We start from the raw sequence: 20,454 nt of genomic DNA on the forward strand, positions 1-20,454 counted from the left end.
GTGTAGCTAGGTAGTAGTGTGTTGATGTAGGAGGTAGTATTGTAGCTTCTGTGCAGGAGTGTAGCTAGGTAGTAGTGTGTTGATGTAGGAGGTAGTATTGTAGCTTCTGTGCAGGAGTGTAGCTAGGTAGTAGTGTGTTGATGTAGGAGGTAGTATTGTAGCTTCTGTGCAGGAGTGTAGCTAGGTAGTATTGTGTTGATGTAGGAGGTAGTATTGTAGCTTCTGTGCAGGAGTGTAGCTAGGTAGTAGTGTGTTGATGTAGGAGGTAGTATTGTAGCTTCTGTGCAGGAGTGTAGCTAGGTAGTATTGTGTTGATGTAGGAGGTAGTATTGTAGCTTCTGTGCAGGAGTGTAGCTAGGTAGTATTGTGTTGATGTAGGAGGGCGCAGTTCCATTTACAGCCCTGTAGGCAGCATCAAGGATTTGAACTCAATGCGAGCAGCTACCAGGAGCCGGTGGAGGGAGGTAAGAAGAGGTGTAACATGGGTGTATTTTGGCTGATTGAAGATGAGATGGGCTGCCACATTCTGGACCATCTGGACCCGCTCCCATTCGCCACATTGGTGGGCCCCTTTGGTGGTCCTTGGAGACCCAGGCCAGACATGCCTAGGCATCAGACCCAGGACCGGCCAATGCACCACCAGGATGCCTGCACATGGCCAAGCAGATGCCCACAGCACATGGCCGTCCTGAAATGGAGCTACTCCTCTACCCTCGCTGGGCATTCCGTCCGACAGCAGACCATTACAACAGACCAGTTCTTCATCCACTGGCATTCTGGTGCCCTCCATGACCAGGGACATCCGGTCCTACATGGATGCCTGTGATGTGTGCGCCAAAGCCAAAAAGTCCACTTCACCAACGACTGGTCCCCTTGGACCCACCTCGCTTTGGACCCTTGCCTGATGGACGCCAAGGGTCTCATTCTGACCATAGTGGATCAATTGATCCAGGACCATTGACGGGCATGGTCTGATTCTCGCTGCCACTCGCTGCTCGACCAACCAGCAGAACCGGTGGCACCTGCGTCGAATGGGCCAGCGAGTGTGGCTCTCCTCACAAGACTTCCATCTCCATCACACAAGGTGTCCCACCGGTTTATTGGATTGTTCTGGATCGTCAGCAGCCTCACTCCTGTCACCTACTACCTCCAGCTACCACCTTCCGTCTGTGTCCATCCAGTCTTCTACATCAGCTGTCTCAAACCCTTCATCACCTCTCCCTTGCACCCCATGGCTCCAGATCCACTGCTGCCCCTGATTATCAACGGAGGACCCGAAGATTGGTCCTGGGCGAAATGTTTTCCTCACATCCTCTGTTCAGTTCTTTTAAGGTTGTAAAACATTTCAAACAAATACAGCAGATAGAGCGGTTACGGGAAGTATTCAGACCCCCTTATATTTCAGCCATTTGCTAAAATTATTTAAAGGATTTATTATTAATGTACACACAGCACCCCACATTGACAGAAAAACAGAATTGTTGACATTTTTGCGGATTTATTAACAAAAGAAAACCTGAAAAATCACTGTGAAGAAGTCATTAAATCCAACGAAATCCAATCATGAACTACATGATTGTTAGGTGGTCATTGTACATCACAAGACTTTCTCTAGACACACATAGAAGTGCAATAGATGCTAAATACACGTGAATCTGACTTTAATACCTTGTGTGTGTATATATCCTGTCATATAACCAGAAAAGCCTCTGTCCAGCCTCTCTGAAATCTAAACCGTAACTAAACTAAGTCCCTTCAGGACTTGTGTTCAGAATGTACGGCTTGATGTCGGTTGTGTTCTCTCGAGGTTGTAAAACATTTCGAACAAATGCGGCAGATATATGGCTTTTCTCCAGCGTGCCGTTTCTGGTGTGTTTTAAGGTTCGCCACTCGTGAAAAGGGCATTCCACACTGTTCACACCTGTAGGGCTTCTGCTCGGCGTGGGTCCTCTGGTGAGTTGTGAGAGTTGCCGCTTGGGTGAAACTCATGCCGCACAGTAAACACCGATAGGGCTTCTCTCCAGTGTGCATCCTCTGGTGACTTTTAAGGTGCGACGACTGGGAAAAACTTGCCCCGCATTGTACACACCGATAGGGCTTCTCTCCTGTATGCATCCTCTGGTGTCTTCTGAGGTTCGTCGGTAGTGAGAAGCTCACACCGCACTCGGCACACGTGTGGGGCTTCTCTCCAGTATGGGTCCTCTGGTGTCCTTTAAGGGCTGACGCTTGTGAAAAGCTCATCCCGCACCGTTCACACCCATAGGGACGCTCTCCAGTGTGTGTCCTCTGGTGTGTTTTAAGGATGGACGGTCGTGAAAAGTGTGTCCCACACTCTACACAACGGTAGGGCTTCTCTCCAGTGTGTCTTCTTCGGTGTGTTTTAAAGTTGGAAGCATGTGAAAACCGCATCCCACACTCCACACACTGGTGGGGCTTCTCTCCAGTGTGGGTCCTCTGGTGAGTTTTCAGGTCTGAAGCTTGTGAGAACTTTATCCCACACTCCACACACTGGTGGGGCTTCTCTCCAGTGTGGGTCCTCTGGTGAGTTTTCAGGTCTGAAGCTTGTGAGAACTTTATCCCACACTCCACACACTGGTGGGGCTTCTCTCCAGTGTGGGTCCTCTGGTGAGTTTTCAGGTCTGAAGCTTGTGAGAACTTTATCCCACACTCCACACACTGGTGGGGCTTCTCTCCAGTGTGGGTCCTCTGGTGAGTTTTCAGGTCTGAAGCTTGTGAGAACTTTATCCCACACTCCACACACTGGTGGGGCCGTAAAAACCTCATGTCACACTGTAAACAGGGTTTTTCTCCACAACATCCAGAATGGGTTTTAAGGAACTGGGGAAGCTTCTCTTCAGATTTCTCTTGCAAGGATATTAAATATTCTGGAACGATAAAAAATATACACACGTTTTACTGATATTCTTGTACGGTTGTCAAAAACGTTCTCAGAAATTAATTTATACTAAAATGTAGCATTGACTTCAATACCAATTATCACCGATATCGATAAATAAATCCAGTTTCTGATCCAGCCATTTCCAACAGGCTTCGCTGAGGGCAGCTCCAACCCCGGCTGACATTTTTCATTCGGGTCGGGTTCGCACTTTTTTCACTTGTGATTCGGTGCTTGTAAATTCGTTTTATTAAATGTTATTTTAAAAAGTGCCGAGTAAAGCCGGGCTTTTAAAAGGCGGTACTTGTTGGGTCGGATTCTGTCGGGAGTAACAGCTCTCTTCTGCGACGTGAATGCGGCTCAAAAAATACTTTTTTGTTCATTTATTTGTTTGCTTATTTATTCATTTGTATCCATTTATTTATTCATTTGGTGTTCTGACTTTTTAATTATACGAAAATATTCTTTACTTCCTGTATTTGTTTTTTCACCCAAGTAGTATTGAGAATAATCCCGAGTACCATTTGGGGTGTTTATTAGCAAGGATACACAATACGATACCATTATATCCAGACGCCCGTATTTAGAGGGCCTTACAACCAGTAGTTACAGGGACAGTCCCCCCCCGGAGACACTCAGGGTTAAGTGTCCCGCTCAGGGAAACAGGGCTGAAATACAAGATGCTGTGGTCGGTCTGTCATTTTTTCTACTTTCACTGCCTGCCATGCCGGACCGTCATTTTCAGTCCCTCGCTGGAGAAAACGGTCGATAGCACCACCTGGTGGACTACAATGTTGTTGCATCCTCTGGTTACTTTTAGGATGCGACGACTGGGGAAAACGCATCCCGCATTCTCCACGCCGATATTTTCCACCCCCCCCGGGTACCATCCCCAGTATCAGTATCGAGTTGGACATTTCCGATACTGTAGTCACATCATGAATATAAGTGAATACAAGTGGCATCGAGTGAAAGTGAAGTGATCTGGACGTAAATTGGTTGTAAAAGTTTGGACTAATATATCGTAATGACAATTTGATTCAAGTAATTTCTAACTATTTATATCTTTAGGTTCCCAACCATATTTCCCTTTATTTACACCACCTATATATTTATTCTGCTTAGTGGTCTACATCTTTTTGGGTGCGGCCATGTAGACTTTACGAAACCGCACTCTACTCACCAGAACATTCTGCATCATCCAAGCTGTCCTCATCATCTGCTGTTGGTTCCTCCATTCTAGCACAGTCAAGGCGTGTAAGAACAACAGATAAAACCTTCAGAGGAACGTGAGGGGTGTTCTGCTCATCAGTAGATAACAGAGACAGACTGGGATCCATCTCGAGACCCAGTTATTCACCACCAGGTTCTTCAGTCCAGCTGTTAGACAGATCATACAACACAGTCCATGATATGATCTTTCTGATGAAGACACCAGGTTCTTCAGTGCACCTGTTAGACAGATCATACAACACAGTCCATAAAAAATGTAAATGATAAATCATTTACATTTCCAGCATTTACCAGACGCCCTTATCCAGAGCGACTTATAATCAGTAGTTACAGGGACAGTCCCCCCCTGGAGACACTCATGGTAAAGTGTCCTACTCAGGGACACAATGGTAAGTGGGGTTCGAACCTGGGTCTTCTGGTGTGTTACCCACTAGACTACTACCAGCCACCAAGTTCATATATCGGCTAAACATTCTCAATCGCTCCATAAGAAGATCATCATAATATTAATGTCAGAAGAAAGTAGCGTTAAGGTCACAATAACATGAAGAGGAATTGGAGACAAACTCACCGGAAGCGACATCGCAACACTTTATGCTTTTTATTCAGATGCAAACATTCTCCTCACGACAACTTTACAGAAATCCGTTCGGAGAGGAAAACACTAAGCCGCGAACTGCAGGAGGAAGTGACGTCACCGGCGAGCCGCGAACTGCAGGAGGAAGTGACGTCACCGGCGAACCGCGACCTGCAGGAGGAAGTGACGTCACCGGCAACGCATCGTTTCCCTGGTAACACAAACGCAGGCAGCCAAACGGCGCCCCTAGCGGCCACGATGCAGAACAGAAATTTAGGGTTAAAAAAGTGACCTCCTGGCTTCAAGCTGCCAGGCTTTCACTTCAGAAGTTCTTATTCTAGTAATGAACTAACTAGTCTGCCCACCCGTGCAAAATGCAAGAATAAAAATACACTTAATGCAAAATGAATATGTAATAGATGCAGGTATGGGCCAAACAATAAGAGATGCAGCGTAATTCTGCTTTCTTTTAGATTCATGGCTACTCCATGTCCTGTAACGGGAGCCGTGTCCTCTCGTCTTTCTCTTTTCTGGACTGTATGATGACAGTAAAGTTGACTTCGACTTTTTGACGGTGTCAGATTTCAGTTCATTACATTAAGACGTAAAGAGAATAAAAAACAGTAAAAATAAGAAAGAAACTCCTGAATGAGTAGATGTGCTGCAATGTCACAGTTCTTTTATCTGATCGTATGCCAACTGCTGTATGCCAACCTGAGTAAATGTAAAATATATTCATTAAGGCATTCACAATTCACATTAAATATTAATAATAAATTAAAAATAAAACTGTTTTAACCCAATGAAAGATCCAAAATGAAACACACTGTACTTATTTATCAGGACAGACCCCATTACTCAGAAAGAAAGAAGTATGTTAATGAAAATATAGATGTAGAAATATAGAAAGGTCGTGAAAAAGGCCGTGAAGCACCAGACAGGTGAAGGTGAGAAATATTGGAGCCACGGGACCCTGAGGTGGATTTAGTGACGTTCGTGGCCAATCAGATTCCAGGAATCCTCCCCAGTCCCGCCCCCTGCACGGTGGACCTTTCAAACTTGTCTTCTCTTGCCGTATTTTCTGTGTTGGAGGTTATAGGCAGCGGCGTGAGACAAGAGCAGCGACAGCTGGACCCTGCAGGACGTATTCGCGTCTCCCGACACGCACTGGAATGTCTGGATCCAGAAGATGCCCGTCGCCATCCTGCTTCTCCTGCTCGGGCTGCTGGCAGGTACAGTACTTTTCCCCCACGCTGCTGCAGGACATGCAGATAAAACTGCCATGACGGCCAAGTTCCCCTTCCAGGCGGCGTAGCGGCCGAGTCCGGTCCCCAGAGGAGCGTCTCCGGCCCAGGTAGCGTACCTGGGATTAACTTCATTTCTCCAGACGTCCAGGAAACGCGGCTTTACAAATATCTTCATGCTCTTCAGGAAGGTGGCTTTTCAAAATGGAAATACTCAAATGTAAAAAGACAGCAAAATGGGACTTATGTAGATTTAGATCCACCGTGTCTTGCCAAATCTGTTAGCACGAACCAGATTTATTATTCTGATCTGTGTGTGTGTGTGCGTGTGTGTGTGTGTGTGTGTGTGTGCGTGTGTGTGTGTGTGATAAAGAGAACCCATCCCTTCCTCAGGAAAACACACACAATGGAGCGGAAACGTCTGGCGACGAGTTAACACACTCACTGACACACACAGAACAAACACTGTCTCACGCTCACACTGCCACACACACCAACACCGGCCCTGCTCTGATCCACCAATCACAAACATCAGGTCCCTGGACCACACCCACTCCAGCCGTCACTAAACTTCACTCGAACTCCAACACTCACGTCCCACTTTCCACCACACACACACACGCAGAGAACTATGTACCAACACACACAGCCCGGCACCATCACAGGCCAGAGGTTACCATGGCGACAGCTCAACAGAATTCCAAGGTCACAACCTCACTTTTCATGACCAGGACCCACACGCACAACAACAGTTCAAGAACAGACACAACCAAACCCACACCAGCTGCAGATTACAGCAGCACTGACACAGTGACCAGGATCAACCAGGACCTCACTGAGGTCACCGGGTCAGACTGGACCCAGAAATCTGACTCGACTAGTCAAAGCATCAGAAAAGACACACATAATCAAACAATTCCTCCAGACTCGACTAACCAAACCATCAAACCAGACCCGACTCATCAAACCATCACACCAGACACAACGAATCAGGTGCTACAATCTGACTCGACTAAACGAACTGTCAGAAGAGATACAACTAATCAATTAATCCAATCAGATTTGACTGACCAAACCACCAGACCAGACACGACTAACAAGACCATCATACCAGACACGACTCATCAAATAATCCAATCAGACTTGACTAATCAAACCACCAGACCAGACACGACTAACAAGACCATCATACCAGACACGACTCATCAAATAATCCAATCAGATTTGACTAATCAAACTATCAAACCAGACTCAACTAATCAATTAATCCAGTCAGACTTGACTAATCAAACCACCAGACCAGACACAACAAATCAAATAATCCAATCAGAGTTGACTGACCAAACCATGAGACCAGACACAACAAATCAAACGATCCAACCTGACAGAACTAATCGAACTGTCAGATCAGGCATGACTAATCAAACCACCAGACCAGACACGACTAACAAGACCATCATACCAGACACGATTTATCAAATAATCCAATCAGACTTGACTAATCAAACTATAAAACCAGACTCAACTAAGCAATTAATCCAATCAGACTTGACTAATCAAACCACCAGACCAGACACGACTAACAAGACCATCATACCAGACACGACTCATCAAATAATCCAATCAGATTTTACTAACCAAACTGTCAGATCAGGCATGACCAATCAAACCACCAGACCAGACACAACAAATCAAACGATCCAACCTGACAGAACTAATCGAACTGTCAGATCAGGCATGAATAATCAAACCATCAGACCAGACAGAAAGAACCAAATAATCCAATCAGATTTGACTAATCAAACTTCTCTATTCGCTACTCCCTCCACCAACCACTCACTCACACACATCACCCAACCTCCACACAGCATAGACATGAATATTCCCAGCACACACCTACAGAGCACAATAAAGACACACCTGAACACGCCCACAACACACAACTTTTCCACCAGTCAAACTCATAAAACTCCCACACACTCAAGGAGCACAATAAACACAACTGGACAACCAACAGGCTGCACACATAATACACACACAACGAGACTACACTCACCACAGAACAAACATGCTGTAAACACACACACTGAAAGTAGAACCCGAAATACAAAACTCAGAACACACACACACACACTGGAAACCCAAGACACAGTCAGCCTGACAGAGCCTCTACCCAGAAGCACAGTGAACTCAGCTCCTCCCACTGCCACGCCTTCAATTTGGGGTTCTGTCACTTCACCGTCCCCGGGACTCTCTCACTCTGACCCCACGCATGAGGGCGTTACCGTAGATACCACACATTATGACCACCTTCATCCTAACATCTGCACACTATGTGCCGGATCACCACAAACACAAACAGTCAGAAGCCCTCACTGCACTGACTCCACCCACACATCTGTTGACCAATCAGAGCACAGCAGCATGAAAAGTGTTCCAATCCACCCCGTAACACACACAGCCGCTGTCCCGTCCCACCCCGTAACACACACAGCCGCAGTCCCGTCCCACCCTGTAACACACACAGCCGCCGTCCCGTCCCACCCCGTAACACACACACCCGCAGTCCCGTCCCACCCTGTAACACACACAGCCGCCGTCCCGTCCCACCCCGTAACACACACACACGCAGTCCCGTCCCACCCTGTAACACACACAGCCACAGTCCCGTCCCACCCCATAATACACACAGCCGCAGTCCCGTCCCACCCCGTAACACACACACACGCAGTCCCGTCCCACCCCGTAACACACACAGCCGCAGTCCCGTCCCACCCCATAACACACACGGCCGCAGTCCCGTCCGACCCCGTAACACACACAGCTGCAGTCCCGTCCCACCCTGTAACACACACAGCCGCCGTCCCGTCCCACCCACACACAAACACAAACACTCCTACTGCACAACTCATAGACACAACGCAGATCAACACTGCACCTGACTGGGCACAGAGGGGGCGGGTCTTCGTAGTGGAGGACCAACCAGTTGTGGTAAAAGGTAAACAAATATCATCATCATCATAATCATCAACAACAACAATAATATCAATAATAATAATGACAAGAACATTTTTGCAGAACCGACATTTCAGCTCCTCCTGCAGATACTGATGGAGCCAAACTGTAAAGTGGCAGAGGAGTCAACAGCATGGGTAACTCCACTCTAACTCCACTCTAACTCCACTCTAACTCCACTCTAACTCCATTATAACTCCACTCTAACTCCACTATAACGCCACTATAACTCCACTCTAACTCCACTCTAACTCCACTATAACGCCACTATAACTCCACTCTAACTCCACTATAACTCCACTCTAACTCCACTATAACTCCACTATAACTCCACTCTAACTCCACTATAACTCCACTCTAACTCCACTCTAACTCCACTCTAACTCCACTCTAACTCCACCATAACTCCACTATAACTCCACTATAACTCCACTCTAACTCCACTCTAACTCCACTATAACGCCACTATAACTCCACCATAACTCCACTCTAACTCCACTCTAACTCCACCATAACTCCACTCTAACTCCACCATAACTCCACTATAACTCCACTATAACTCCACTCTAACTCCACTATAACTGCACTATAACTCTACTCTAACTCCACTCTAACTCCACTATAACTCCACTCTAACTCCACTATAACTCCACTATAATTCCACTCTAACTCCACCATAACTAAACTATAACTCCACTCTAACTACACCATAATTCCACTCTAACTCCACTCTAACTCCACTATAACTCCTTCTAGGACACCTTCTCATCAACGTGTTTCCTTTATCTTCATGACCATTTACGTTGGTAGATTCTCACTGAAGGCATCAAAACTATGAATGAACACATGTGGAGTTCTGTACTTAACAAAAAAAGGTGAAATAAGTGAAAACATGTTTTATATTCTAGTTTCTTTGCTCTGATTACTGCTTTGCACACTCTTGGCATTCTCTCGATGAGCTTCAAGAAATCGTCACCTGAAATGCTTCTCCAACAGTCTTGAAGGAGTTCCCAGAGGTGTTTAGCACTTGTTGGTCCAGCTCACCCCAAACCATCTGGATTGGGTTCAGGTCCGGTGACTGTGGAGGCCAGGTCTCCACTTTTTGTTAAGTACAGAACTCCACATGTGTTCATTCATAGTTTTGGTAGTAGTTTTCATAGGGTGGTAGTAGCCTAGTGGGTAACACACTCGCCTATGAACCAGAAGACCCGGGTTCGAATCCCACTTACTACCATTGTGTCCCTGAGCAAGACACTTAACCCTGAGAAGGTGTCTCCACACTTTTGGCCTGTACTGTACACACTACTCACCAACAGCATGTATACTTTTATAATGCCCTGCAGATCAGACCTTTGAGAACTTCTTCTGTCCTGCAGCTGGAGCCGTTCCTCCACAAGGTAGCAGGATATGAGAGTCACCATGTGACCTGGAGCAGGTAGATGGTTGAGCACACACAAATTTACACAGACATTTAGTACATAAATAGTAAGATGTGGAGCATGGAGGGTCTGCTCAACAATGTCTTTGTATTTATACAATATACCCAGATAGAAGCAGAAGGGATATGTTGCTCATATGTTGAACTTTAATACTGTTTTTATAAAGCAAGTTTTTAAAAGGGGGAGGAGCCTACTTGCATTAACAGACCTCACACTCCTACTTCTGACGTAACATGCCCAGGTGTAGCACAGCGTCCATCTCCTGCTTTTCTCTCCCTTCTCTACACTTAATCGCGAACGTGGCCACGCCCACTACCAACAACAAAATGTACACAAAACCACTATACACACTACATTTAAACTATGCACAAGTCTGTGTTGTATTTTTAATCAAACCTAATTAGTGTGTGTGTGTGTGTGTGTGTGTGTGTGCGAGAACTAGTGGTTGTGCTCTGCAGGTGGTCGCTCAGTTTCAGACACATGCAGCTCTGTCCTGGCTGAGGGGGGCGGAGTCTCTTCTAAAAGAGGCGGGGCTAAGCCACAAAAGTCTTTATGTCAATGGAAGGAGAGTACAGAACATCACCGTGGGAGGTGAGTGCCTCCACACTGTCGTCTTCTGTTATGAACGTTCTGCGGACGTTCCGACGAGCCTGACGTGGTGGACCGTGCTTTCTCTCCTCAGGCCCACAGGTGGGGGTGTGTGGCTGGTTGGTGGGGTGTGAGGACGGGTTTGACTGCCTGAGCGCCGGGACCAACGCCACCTGCCGCTCACGCTGCCACTCGGGGTTCTGCCACAACCTCGGCATCTGTGTGCACCGTCGCGGCGTGCAGCCGGCCTGCCGGTCAGTCGCGGTAGAATTCTGCTTCCAGCGGTTCATCTCGTATTCTTGGACATTGGTGGCGGGGAACGGCAGAAGAAATTGAACTGATATTAAATGATGCTGTTTATCATTTCCAGCATCTGGAGGAAAATCAGCCTCAGAACATGACTGAACCTCCGCTATATTTAGTAGCTGGGATTTGGTTCCTTTTTTCCAACCTGTTGGAGGTATTTTGTCCCTCTTATCATCCCTTTCACTGTTTGTAGGTGTAGATAAATCCACTCAAAACATGACTGAACCTCCACTATATTCAGTAGCTGGGATTTGGTTCCTTTTTTCCAACCTGTTGGAGATATTTTGGCCCTCTTATCATCCCTCTCACTGTTTGTTGGGGTAGATAAATCCACCCAGAACATGACTGAACCTCCACTATATTCAGTAGCTGGGATTTGGTTCCTTTTTTCCAACCTGTTGGAGATATTTTGGCCCTCTTATCATCCCTCTCACTGTTTGTAGGTGTAGATAAATCCACCCAGAACATGACTGAACCTCCACTATATTCAGTAGCTGGGATTTGGTTCCTTTTTTCCAACCTGTTGGAGATATTTTGGCCCTCTTATCATCCCTCTCACTGTTTGTAGGTGTAGATAAATCCAGCAGCTTTGCTTTATGACCATTCCCCGGCAGCAAATGTCCCCACGAAGTTTTATTTTCTTTGCTGTGATGATGGTTGGTGAAGGTTCACTTGCGTTCATTGATTCTGCAATGTTGAAATAATGACAATAATCAAGCAGCCAACATGTGCCTCTGATTGTGCAAAGTTCACCTCTCCCTGGTATAGAACACTACGAGAAGAACTTTAATATCTTCATTCACCCGTTCATTCGCATTGACACATGTGTGTGTGTGTTGCAGGTGTCCGGTTGGGGATGATTTCTGGTACATGGGTCGGCGCTGCGATATTCGTATGACCCACCACCGTTTGGTGGCTGTGTGCTTTGGTGTTGTGGTCACTATGGCAACAGCAATGGCCCTGTTGTCCTACGTTGTGATTCGCCGGTTTAAAACCATGCTGATTCAGGCCAAAGTGGACCAGACTCGGAGCAGGTAACCTGAACACCTCAACTTTTACCAGGTCAAACATGTCAAACATGTAAATTACATCAATTCAATTAGTACTTTAAACATATGTAAAGCAGATGGAGTCATGATGACGAGGAATGTGAATTTGATTTGTAAATCTAGCTCCATTCCACCTGTAACCAATGAGGCTTGATGGACCAGAACTCCAGCAGAACATTGACGTGGACCCGTACCTACGTTAGTTGTAGTTCTCCTGGTTGTTCTGTGTTGTTGCATTTATGTTCTTTTCGGCCCTTGTGCCAGTTTTGAGTTTCTTATTAAATATCCTTTTTTAGCAGAAATGCGCACTGCATTATGGGATCTGTAGTTTGTGGCCATAATAACAGATCCATATAAAGTGATCTCGTGCGATGTGCTCCTGATGGTGTCAGAGCACCAGGTCACCCAGCACCCATCGTGAGGCCACAACCCGGCGATCCTGTTTGTGACCTTTCACCTTTTGACGAGAGGTAATGTGGTCACCTTGTTGTGTGTGCGTGCGTGTGAAGCTATCGCAGGTTTAACCACTTCGACGAGCTCTCGGCGCGCTACTGGCCACGTTCGTGGCCCGGGTCAGCCGACTCGCTGGAAAACCCCGGCTTCTCTCGCTCTGACGAGCTGCTACACCTCAGGGCCCTGGATCGCACCTGCTGTTACCATGACGACACGCTCTCCATCAGCTCCACCTGGCGGGGCAGCGCGGTCCAGCTGAACACCATTTACCCCCACAGGTAACGGCACAGTGCCTCATACAGTCGCCCCTGCCGCTTTTGTCTTTTGGTTCAATGGTAGGTTCATCTGAACAGTCAAATGCTTTTATAGTTTCATGGTGCTGATGTTTGGCTCGCTGGTCATGTGACTTCACGCCTGCATGCTTGTGTGTAGTTCCCAGTACAGGTGGGACCTGAGTACGTGCAGTCTGGCCGACGTAGTAGGGGATTCTGGGAAGGCCAGCGACCTCTCCGTCTGCAGTTGGCCTATAGAACCCATTCAGTGGACGCCGTTTCCCCTACTGCAGCAGCTCCACACCCACAGACACACCCCGGTAAATAGTCCTCACACATACCGCAGTAAACATGTATGCAGACAACACATTCAGCGTAGCCTTGGCTTGTTTCTGAAGGTGAGGCCATCACGGACAAGATCTTACTGCGAGGGCATGGAGCTGGTGGATCTGGAGAAGAGCTGGACCGCCTGATCACGAAGATTAATGATCCACCATCAGTCCGGCAGAACCTCCACAAGCAGGGTGTGTGCAGGAGCACACTGATGGAAACCAAATACTGAACTAAATTACCCTCAGTGATTATGCCTTGACGTTAGGACATGGTTGGTACATGGTGACATTCAGCAACACAATGATCTCAAGACTGTTATTATACCTTCATCTTTTACAAAAAGTTGGTGTCTCCTCGATGTGACAGACAATAAGACCTCAGTATGGGTCAGGACACTCCAACCTGGAAATCTATTCTGGAAATCATTTACAGAAAATCCTCTCAGACTTCATATGCATTACATGGATTATAGAAGAAGAAAAGTTCCTCAAAGTTTGCTCACCTGATGGAGGTGGTGGGTTTTAGCATGAGGACAGCCAGAAACTGCTGGAGAGGTGCTTCACTTCATATAATACACAGATTAATCCTGTTTCAACCATATGGTCCCAGTACTCAGTACTTACAAAATTCAGTACTTTAATTTAAGAGTAAATATAGCCATGAGTCTGAATGCCTGTTTCCTTCATTGGAAGAAGGGGAACAGACAAAATACAAATAAAAAAAATCATGATTTGTATCCTGAGAAATCTGAGTCAGGAACTTTTTTTGTTCTCCCACAACTGAAAAGGCTGGAGCATTGGGTGGGAATTAGGAGTCCAGTCCTAAAATGTTTCAAATCACATCTGTGTGATAGAAGCCTCTATGCCTCTATTAATGACTCCTTCTCATCTTCAACGGCGCTTCCATGGGGGGTACCACAGGGCTCCATTCTGGGTCCTCTTTTATTCTCATTGTACTTACTTCCTCTTGGAGCTATTTCTTGAAAACACAATGTTTCTTTTCATTTCTATGCAGATGACTGTCAAGTCTACTTTCCCTTTAAGTCTATCCAACCTCTCCTCGACTGTCTGACTGATGTCAAGAGTGGATGATCTTAAATTTCCTGGACATAAGAAGGAATGTATGCTTTTTTGTAGTGGTTACCCCCCTATTGACCTCACTTCACTAGCTCCCTTGTGAAAAATCATTGATTACAAACCTCGGTGTTAAAAAAAACAGGCAAGATCACATAAAACCGACCTGAGCCTCACTACACGGGCTCCCTGTCTGTTTTAGAGTTTAAAATTTTATTATTTTTTTTAAATCACTGAATGGCCCGACTCCACGCTATTTATCAGACCTACTTGTCCATGTCTGTTTCATTCCTGGTAATTTAACTTATTTTTATTTGAATGTACTGCACTTTGGTGTTAAAGTGCTTTATAAATACATATGGTATGGTATGGTATGGTAAAAGCTTAAAAAATCTCTTTCCTCTCAAGTGTTCATTCGATTCCCAAATCAAATCAATTCCTTTTTCGAGGCTTCAGAGTTGATTCAGCTAAGCTGAGTTGAATGAAGCACCAGGCTGTGAATGTCTCTCTAAAATTTCACCTTGAAGAACCAGACAAGAGATTAAAAGATAAAACGGTCTCCATGTAACTAGTGATTGTAAGTCACTCTGTAAGGGCCAATGTAAATGTAGTAGAAATTATGAATAATCGTGTCTTTAGAAAATATGTTAATATTAAATTGCTGATTTTTTCATTAATCATGATTTGAGCCAAACTTTACGTTCAGAAAATTAGGCATTGAAAACCATTGCCCTCCTGTATCTCATGTGCACCTTTATACTCAAACTTTAAATCCACAAAGCACCGGAAGAGGCTGCGGGTTCAAATCCTGTACCGCCAAGGTGCCGCCGAGGTCCCGTCCCCACACGCTGCCACCAAGGGTGATGGGTCAGTCAGTAACTAACACGCTCCTTTATATCCAAGCAAGCTTGCTGAATTATCATTTCCACTCTAATTCATAAGAATAATATCCTCGCCACACAATGAGAGTGTGAGCATTGTAGTCTATATAGAAAAACGATACAGGCCTAAAGTTCTGAGAATGACACTAACTTTTCTTTTCATTACGTTTGCTGCTTCAGCGTTTTAGATCTTTTTGTCAGTTGTTTCTGTGATGTACTGAAGTATAATTACAAGATTTTATCAGCTTCAAAGACTTTTATTGACAATTACATCACGTTTATGCATGGAGTTGATATTTGCAGTGCTGGCCCTTTTTTCAAGACCTCTGTAATTTGCCCTGACATGCTGTCAATCAACTTCTGGCTGTCAGGATCCGGTCCGAAATGGGGGTTACTCCGTTCCGGATCAGGATGCCCCGGAGTCCGGGGCAGTGGTGGAGCGGGGCAGTGGTGGCCTAGCGGTTAAGGAAGCGGCCCCGTAATCAGAAGGTTGCTGGTTCGAATCCCGATCCGCCAAGGTACCACTGAGGTGCCACTGAGCAAAGCACCGTCCCCACACACTGCTCCCCGGGCGCCGGTCATGGCTGCCCACTGCTCACTCAGGGTGATGGGTTAAATGCAGAGGACAAATTTCACTGTGTGCACTGTGTGCTGTGCTGCTGTGTATCACATGTGACAATCACTTCACTTTATCTTTATTATTTTTAATTGTTGTCCTGTGTAATGTTCCCTAATCGTTTTCACCTGTGTTAATTGTATAAAGCTGCCCTGTTCGTTTCTGTCCGCTGTCAGGTCTTTGAAGTTATGTTCCGTGTTCACCAGTGTCTACGTCTCGGATGTCTCCCCCTGTCCTGTGATTCACCATTAAACCCCTGTTCTGTGATGTCAGGTGAAAGCGTCCTCCATTCCTCGTCACTCCTCGTCCTCCTCTCCGTTCACCCGCCGCGTCATTCCCGCATGGACGTGACACTGGCGGCGCGCAAGGGACCTCGATTTCCAGCAGCCTGTAATTCCAGAAGGTGGAGGATCTGTTAACTGTCCTGTATCCAGTGACATTTAATTTGTTCCATTACAAGTTTGTAAAAAAGACCATGTGGTGTGGAGAGAAGAGAATAGAGTGTGTAGAAAAACTCTTTCTCCCTCCACACGAAGCACTGTATTCAACCACTCCAGAAAGAGGCATGGCACAATAGAGGTTAAAAATGTACAGTTTCTAATTTATTAACACCGGTAAATAATTATTGTAGTTACATGTGAATATTGAATGTAAAAATGTACCAAGTTTGCAGAGAAAATAAAAATGAGAAGAAAGACTAAAGAGGGAGAAGAGAAAAAGAGGGGGAGAGAAAGACTCAGAAGCCTTCCGGGTTCCGATGGAAAACCCCCTGAACAAGAAAGTTCAGAGGTCCCTTATCCACATGTGAGCAGACCTTTATACCCCTGGCCTACAGGAAGTTGTCACTGACCAATCAGAACCTGTTGTTTCTGATGTCACGCCCCTGGTGCCTCCCATTTGGGGAAGACAAAGAGGGTGGGCGGTCCTGACGGCTGATACTTCACACGTTGCCGTCAGACAAAAGGCATGTAAAACAGAGGTGCCGAATCTTCACACACAACCATCCCCCCCTGCAGACAGCTGTTATGCAACACAAAAGCAGGCTCCCATGATGTCCATTCTTACAAGTTACTTTATTTAAAATGTAACAGTAGTGTAACGACTTCAGTTACAATTTAAAAGAAATGTAACAGTCGTGCGCAACCTCAATTTCATACTTTCTCACTGCCTTTCAGTACCAGAACACAAGCTCAGTACCTACATTTTTACATTACATTTACAGCATTTATCAGACGCCCTTATCCAGAGCGACTTACAATCAGTATTTACAGGGACAGTCTCCCTGGAGCAATTTTAGGGTTAAGTGTCTTGCTCAGGGACACAATGGTAGTAAGTGGGATTTGAACCCGGGTCTTCTGGTTCATAGGCGAGTGTGTTACCCACTAGGCTACTACCACCGTGACCCACTGTCCCGGCTCTGACGGAGGGGAGTCAAGCACACAATTTAAAACGTGTGATAAAACGTGGAGAAGAATTTTTGAGGGGAACCTCCGCTCTGCCTGGCAGGGACTGAGGACCATGGCCTGTGTGATCACAGCTGCCCCCAGCAGCACCTCCTTCCTGCCTGGTGACCTCAACTCGTTTTACACCAGGTTCGAGTCAGATAACACCACCCCACTCCAGAGTTGAAGATCCTCAGTCAAACCAGGCAACTCTTCAATCGTCTTCACCACACTGGATGTAGTGAGAGCCCTCAAGAGGACTAGAGAGAGAAGCTCATCTGTGGCCGAGTAGGTGGCGTATTCCAGACCTTGTTCCAGAGCTCCAAGGCCAGCGGCACAGCCCCCCAACTCTGGAAGCAAATAAAAATATTTCTATATCAATTTGAATATTATACATGCAAACACATGCATGCAGAACTATTTCATATTCAGAATGCACACTAGCACACATTTCCTGCCACAGACACGGCATTAAGCTCTCCTGAGGTCAGAGCTTTGAGACGGCCTGCTATGGCCATTCTCATTATTATTACGCGGTGACAGCACGCTGAGACGTGTCCTCTGTATTTAACCGTCACCCTTGGTGACCATGGGCTCCATGACAGGTGCCCGGGGAGACGCACCTTCATCAAGGGCGGATCGGGATTCGAACCTGCAACCTTCCGATTAGGGTCTAACTAAAGCATCAGGCAGCGTTTACAGATAATCGGCATTGACGCTATATTGTGACATGTTATGTTATCCTGCATTATGTTTCGCAGGTTTTGCCGCCCGGTTCTACCGCCTGGTCCGGTGTTCCGGTTAGATTCAGGGCTTTTATCAGACGCAGGGTGCAGTGTCTTGTTCAGGGACACGGTGGTGGGAAGACGGGGACTTTGTGGTCTTCTGGTTCATAGTAGAGTGTCTCATCCACTAGTGTTTGGACCTCACAGTGCGCTTTGTAGGTGATGACATGCTCGTTCTGTTCCAACATGACGTAGTGCTTATTAGTGGAAAGCTGGTCAGGTGATGTGCAGTGGCGAGTTTTAATGTTAATTACATGTTATTACTGATGTAACGAGTGTATATGTCTGTTGTATGTAATTACACAACAGTACCGATTTTAGTTTTATTTAATGTTTTCTTTATGGACTTCATTTCCCATCATTCCATGCTGTCTATCACTTCCTTCTCTCTCTTCCATTTGTCGTATGGGGTCAGCAGGGGGAGCAGGAGAGTTGTCCAGTGACCGTGACTGTGAACGAAAAAGATAACGCAGAGCATGAGGCACCAGAAGGTCGCTGGTTCGAAACCCGAGGTGCCACCGTCCCCACACACTGCTGTCATGGTGCACTGTCACCAAGGGTGATGGTTAAATACAGAGGACACGTGTCACTGTATTCACTTCACATTTACTCTGTCTGTTTACCACCAGACACAGTCCAAAGAAATGAATTTTATATTCATGTATACATCGAGATTTGACCCCCTGCCAATAAACCAGCATTGTTGTGGACACACCCACCTTCCGATAAATGGATTAACCCCAACATTTCTTAATTAAGATTCCGTTTACCCGAAGAACTAAGAAACTCGTCCGTACTTTGAAGAGGAGAACTGTACAATTTGCACATATCTGTGGTCGTCTAATTTAGGGACACCAATAATCTTTGCCCATTATTATTTCCTGCAGTGCATCTTTCAGCTGGCAATGGGTCTTTGGTCAAGGTGGAGGGACTTGTGGACAGTTATTGGGGCTGTTGCTATAAAGCTGAAGCTAAATGACCCCATGTCTCCATCCAAATCCACCGAAGAATGTTAAACACCAACATTACATACAGTATATGTATTTTATCACTCAATAACTCATACTGTCCTTCATGTGATTGTTGGGCGTTCTGCTCTGCTGTTCTGTACTTTTGCTTGGTGGCTGCCGGAGGGCGGGGAGTCCATGATTGGAGGGACTTGGAGGCCATGTGGGGACAACACATTTCAAGTAAAGAACAACACATTTCACTCGCAAGACTTTTTTTTCCTTTTTTCTGACCTGATTTGCCTTCAGTTTCGTCCGAATTGGCTGAGCTGCACAACTGTAGGTGGCGCCAGCGTTCCAACATGTCACTTTTGCCCATGTTTTTCCATTCTGGACAATGAGGCGGACTAAGTGCGCTGGATGGATTGCCTGGAGCTCAGTCTATCGCTGTTTCTGCAGTTTAATTGGAGTCCAGGCACACGCCCGTCTATATAATGTCCCACAGTGGACAGTTCATGTTAGAGCACAAACCAAGCATTTGGTTACAGAAAATCCATCACCTCCATCGTCTGTAAGTGGAAGAAGTTCAGAAGGTCACATCACCAGGCCAATACCATCCCTGCAGTGAAGCATGGTGGTGGCAGCATCATGCTGTGGGGATGTTTTTCAGTTGCAGGAACTGGGAGACTAGTCGTGATGGAGGAATAGAGAGAAAGATGACTGCAGCAATGTACAGAGACGCTCTGGATGAAAACCTGCTCCTTCAGAGAACTAGACACCAAACAAGTAGGGTGAGGTGTTACAGCGCCACTTAAAGGTGTTGAGGGGGATTAAAACAATGTTCGGGATGTTCTCTGCGTCTCGACATTTCAGATGATGCTCCTGTGTGGACAAAATGTTTAGAAACCAAAAACCTGTTTTAGAGAAAAGCCCTGAGGGACAGCAGTAGAGAGCTTGCGAGGAGCAGATGTGTTCCCTCATCATGTCACCTGATCAGATCTATCCAGAAAACAGGAAGGTGCGTCATTGGGTGCAGAATTATTCTCATGCATGAAACCTGTGCTGCTGATTCTGTTTCCACGTTCAATTCTTCTAAAGGAACAAGTGGAAGGGAAGCCTCCCCAGAAGGAACAATGTGGGATGAGTGCAGGGAAGAGAAGCGGTGCATCTGTTTCATGTCGAGTGAAGTGAAATCCCATCAAAGGACACATACTGTGCTCAGTACGGGATGAGTCTCTTAGTCAAACCAGCTTTTAAACATCACCGGGGATGCTAGTAGGTCAGAAGCCCTAGCAGTGTGAACAC

The 20,454-nt window shown here is 46.1% G+C and overlaps 2 protein-coding genes across 13 annotated transcripts; one reads left to right on the forward strand and one right to left on the reverse strand.

The window, feature by feature from the left end:
- Window positions 1–1,413: 1,413 nt before the first annotated feature.
- LOC114785760 (zinc finger protein 664-like) lies at window positions 1,414–6,265 on the reverse strand. Of its 3 annotated transcripts, XM_028972333.1 has the most exons (4): window positions 4,701–6,265; window positions 4,080–4,348; window positions 2,705–2,885; window positions 1,414–2,620 (listed from the first exon to the last, which is right to left on the reverse strand). In XM_028972333.1, the coding sequence occupies exons 2-4, from the start codon at window positions 4,234–4,236 to the stop codon at window positions 1,756–1,758; spliced, it is 1,203 nt and encodes a 400-aa protein (XP_028828166.1). In that variant the 5' UTR covers window positions 4,237–4,348; window positions 4,701–6,265; the 3' UTR covers window positions 1,414–1,755. The 3 variants fall into 3 exon arrangements, with proteins under 3 accessions (XP_028828166.1, XP_028828165.1, XP_028828164.1); XM_028972332.1 differs by having other exon boundaries at window positions 1,414–2,885; window positions 4,080–4,276; XM_028972331.1 differs by having other exon boundaries at window positions 1,414–2,885.
- LOC114785604 (mucin-5AC-like) lies at window positions 5,759–14,151 on the forward strand. 10 transcript variants are annotated; one of them, XM_028971998.1, is made up of 11 exons: window positions 5,759–5,938; window positions 6,013–6,170; window positions 6,324–8,948; window positions 9,029–9,102; window positions 10,309–10,400; window positions 10,847–10,995; window positions 11,087–11,246; window positions 12,141–12,332; window positions 12,857–13,078; window positions 13,233–13,392; window positions 13,471–14,151. In XM_028971998.1, the coding sequence occupies exons 3-11, from the start codon at window positions 6,629–6,631 to the stop codon at window positions 13,543–13,545; spliced, it is 3,444 nt and encodes a 1,147-aa protein (XP_028827831.1). In that variant the 5' UTR covers window positions 5,759–5,938; window positions 6,013–6,170; window positions 6,324–6,628; the 3' UTR covers window positions 13,546–14,151. The 10 variants fall into 10 exon arrangements, 9 of the variants coding, with proteins under 9 accessions (XP_028827831.1, XP_028827833.1, XP_028827826.1 ...); XM_028971993.1 differs by having other exon boundaries at window positions 5,760–5,938; window positions 6,013–6,141; XM_028971994.1 differs by having other exon boundaries at window positions 5,760–5,938; window positions 6,013–6,141; window positions 10,342–10,400; window positions 10,841–10,995.
- The last annotated feature ends 6,303 nt before the right edge of the window (window positions 14,152–20,454 follow it).

The sequence above is a fragment of the Denticeps clupeoides genome, chromosome 3 (assembly GCF_900700375.1).
Source record: "Denticeps clupeoides chromosome 3, fDenClu1.1, whole genome shotgun sequence".
Lineage (NCBI taxonomy): Eukaryota > Metazoa > Chordata > Actinopteri > Clupeiformes > Denticipitidae > Denticeps > Denticeps clupeoides.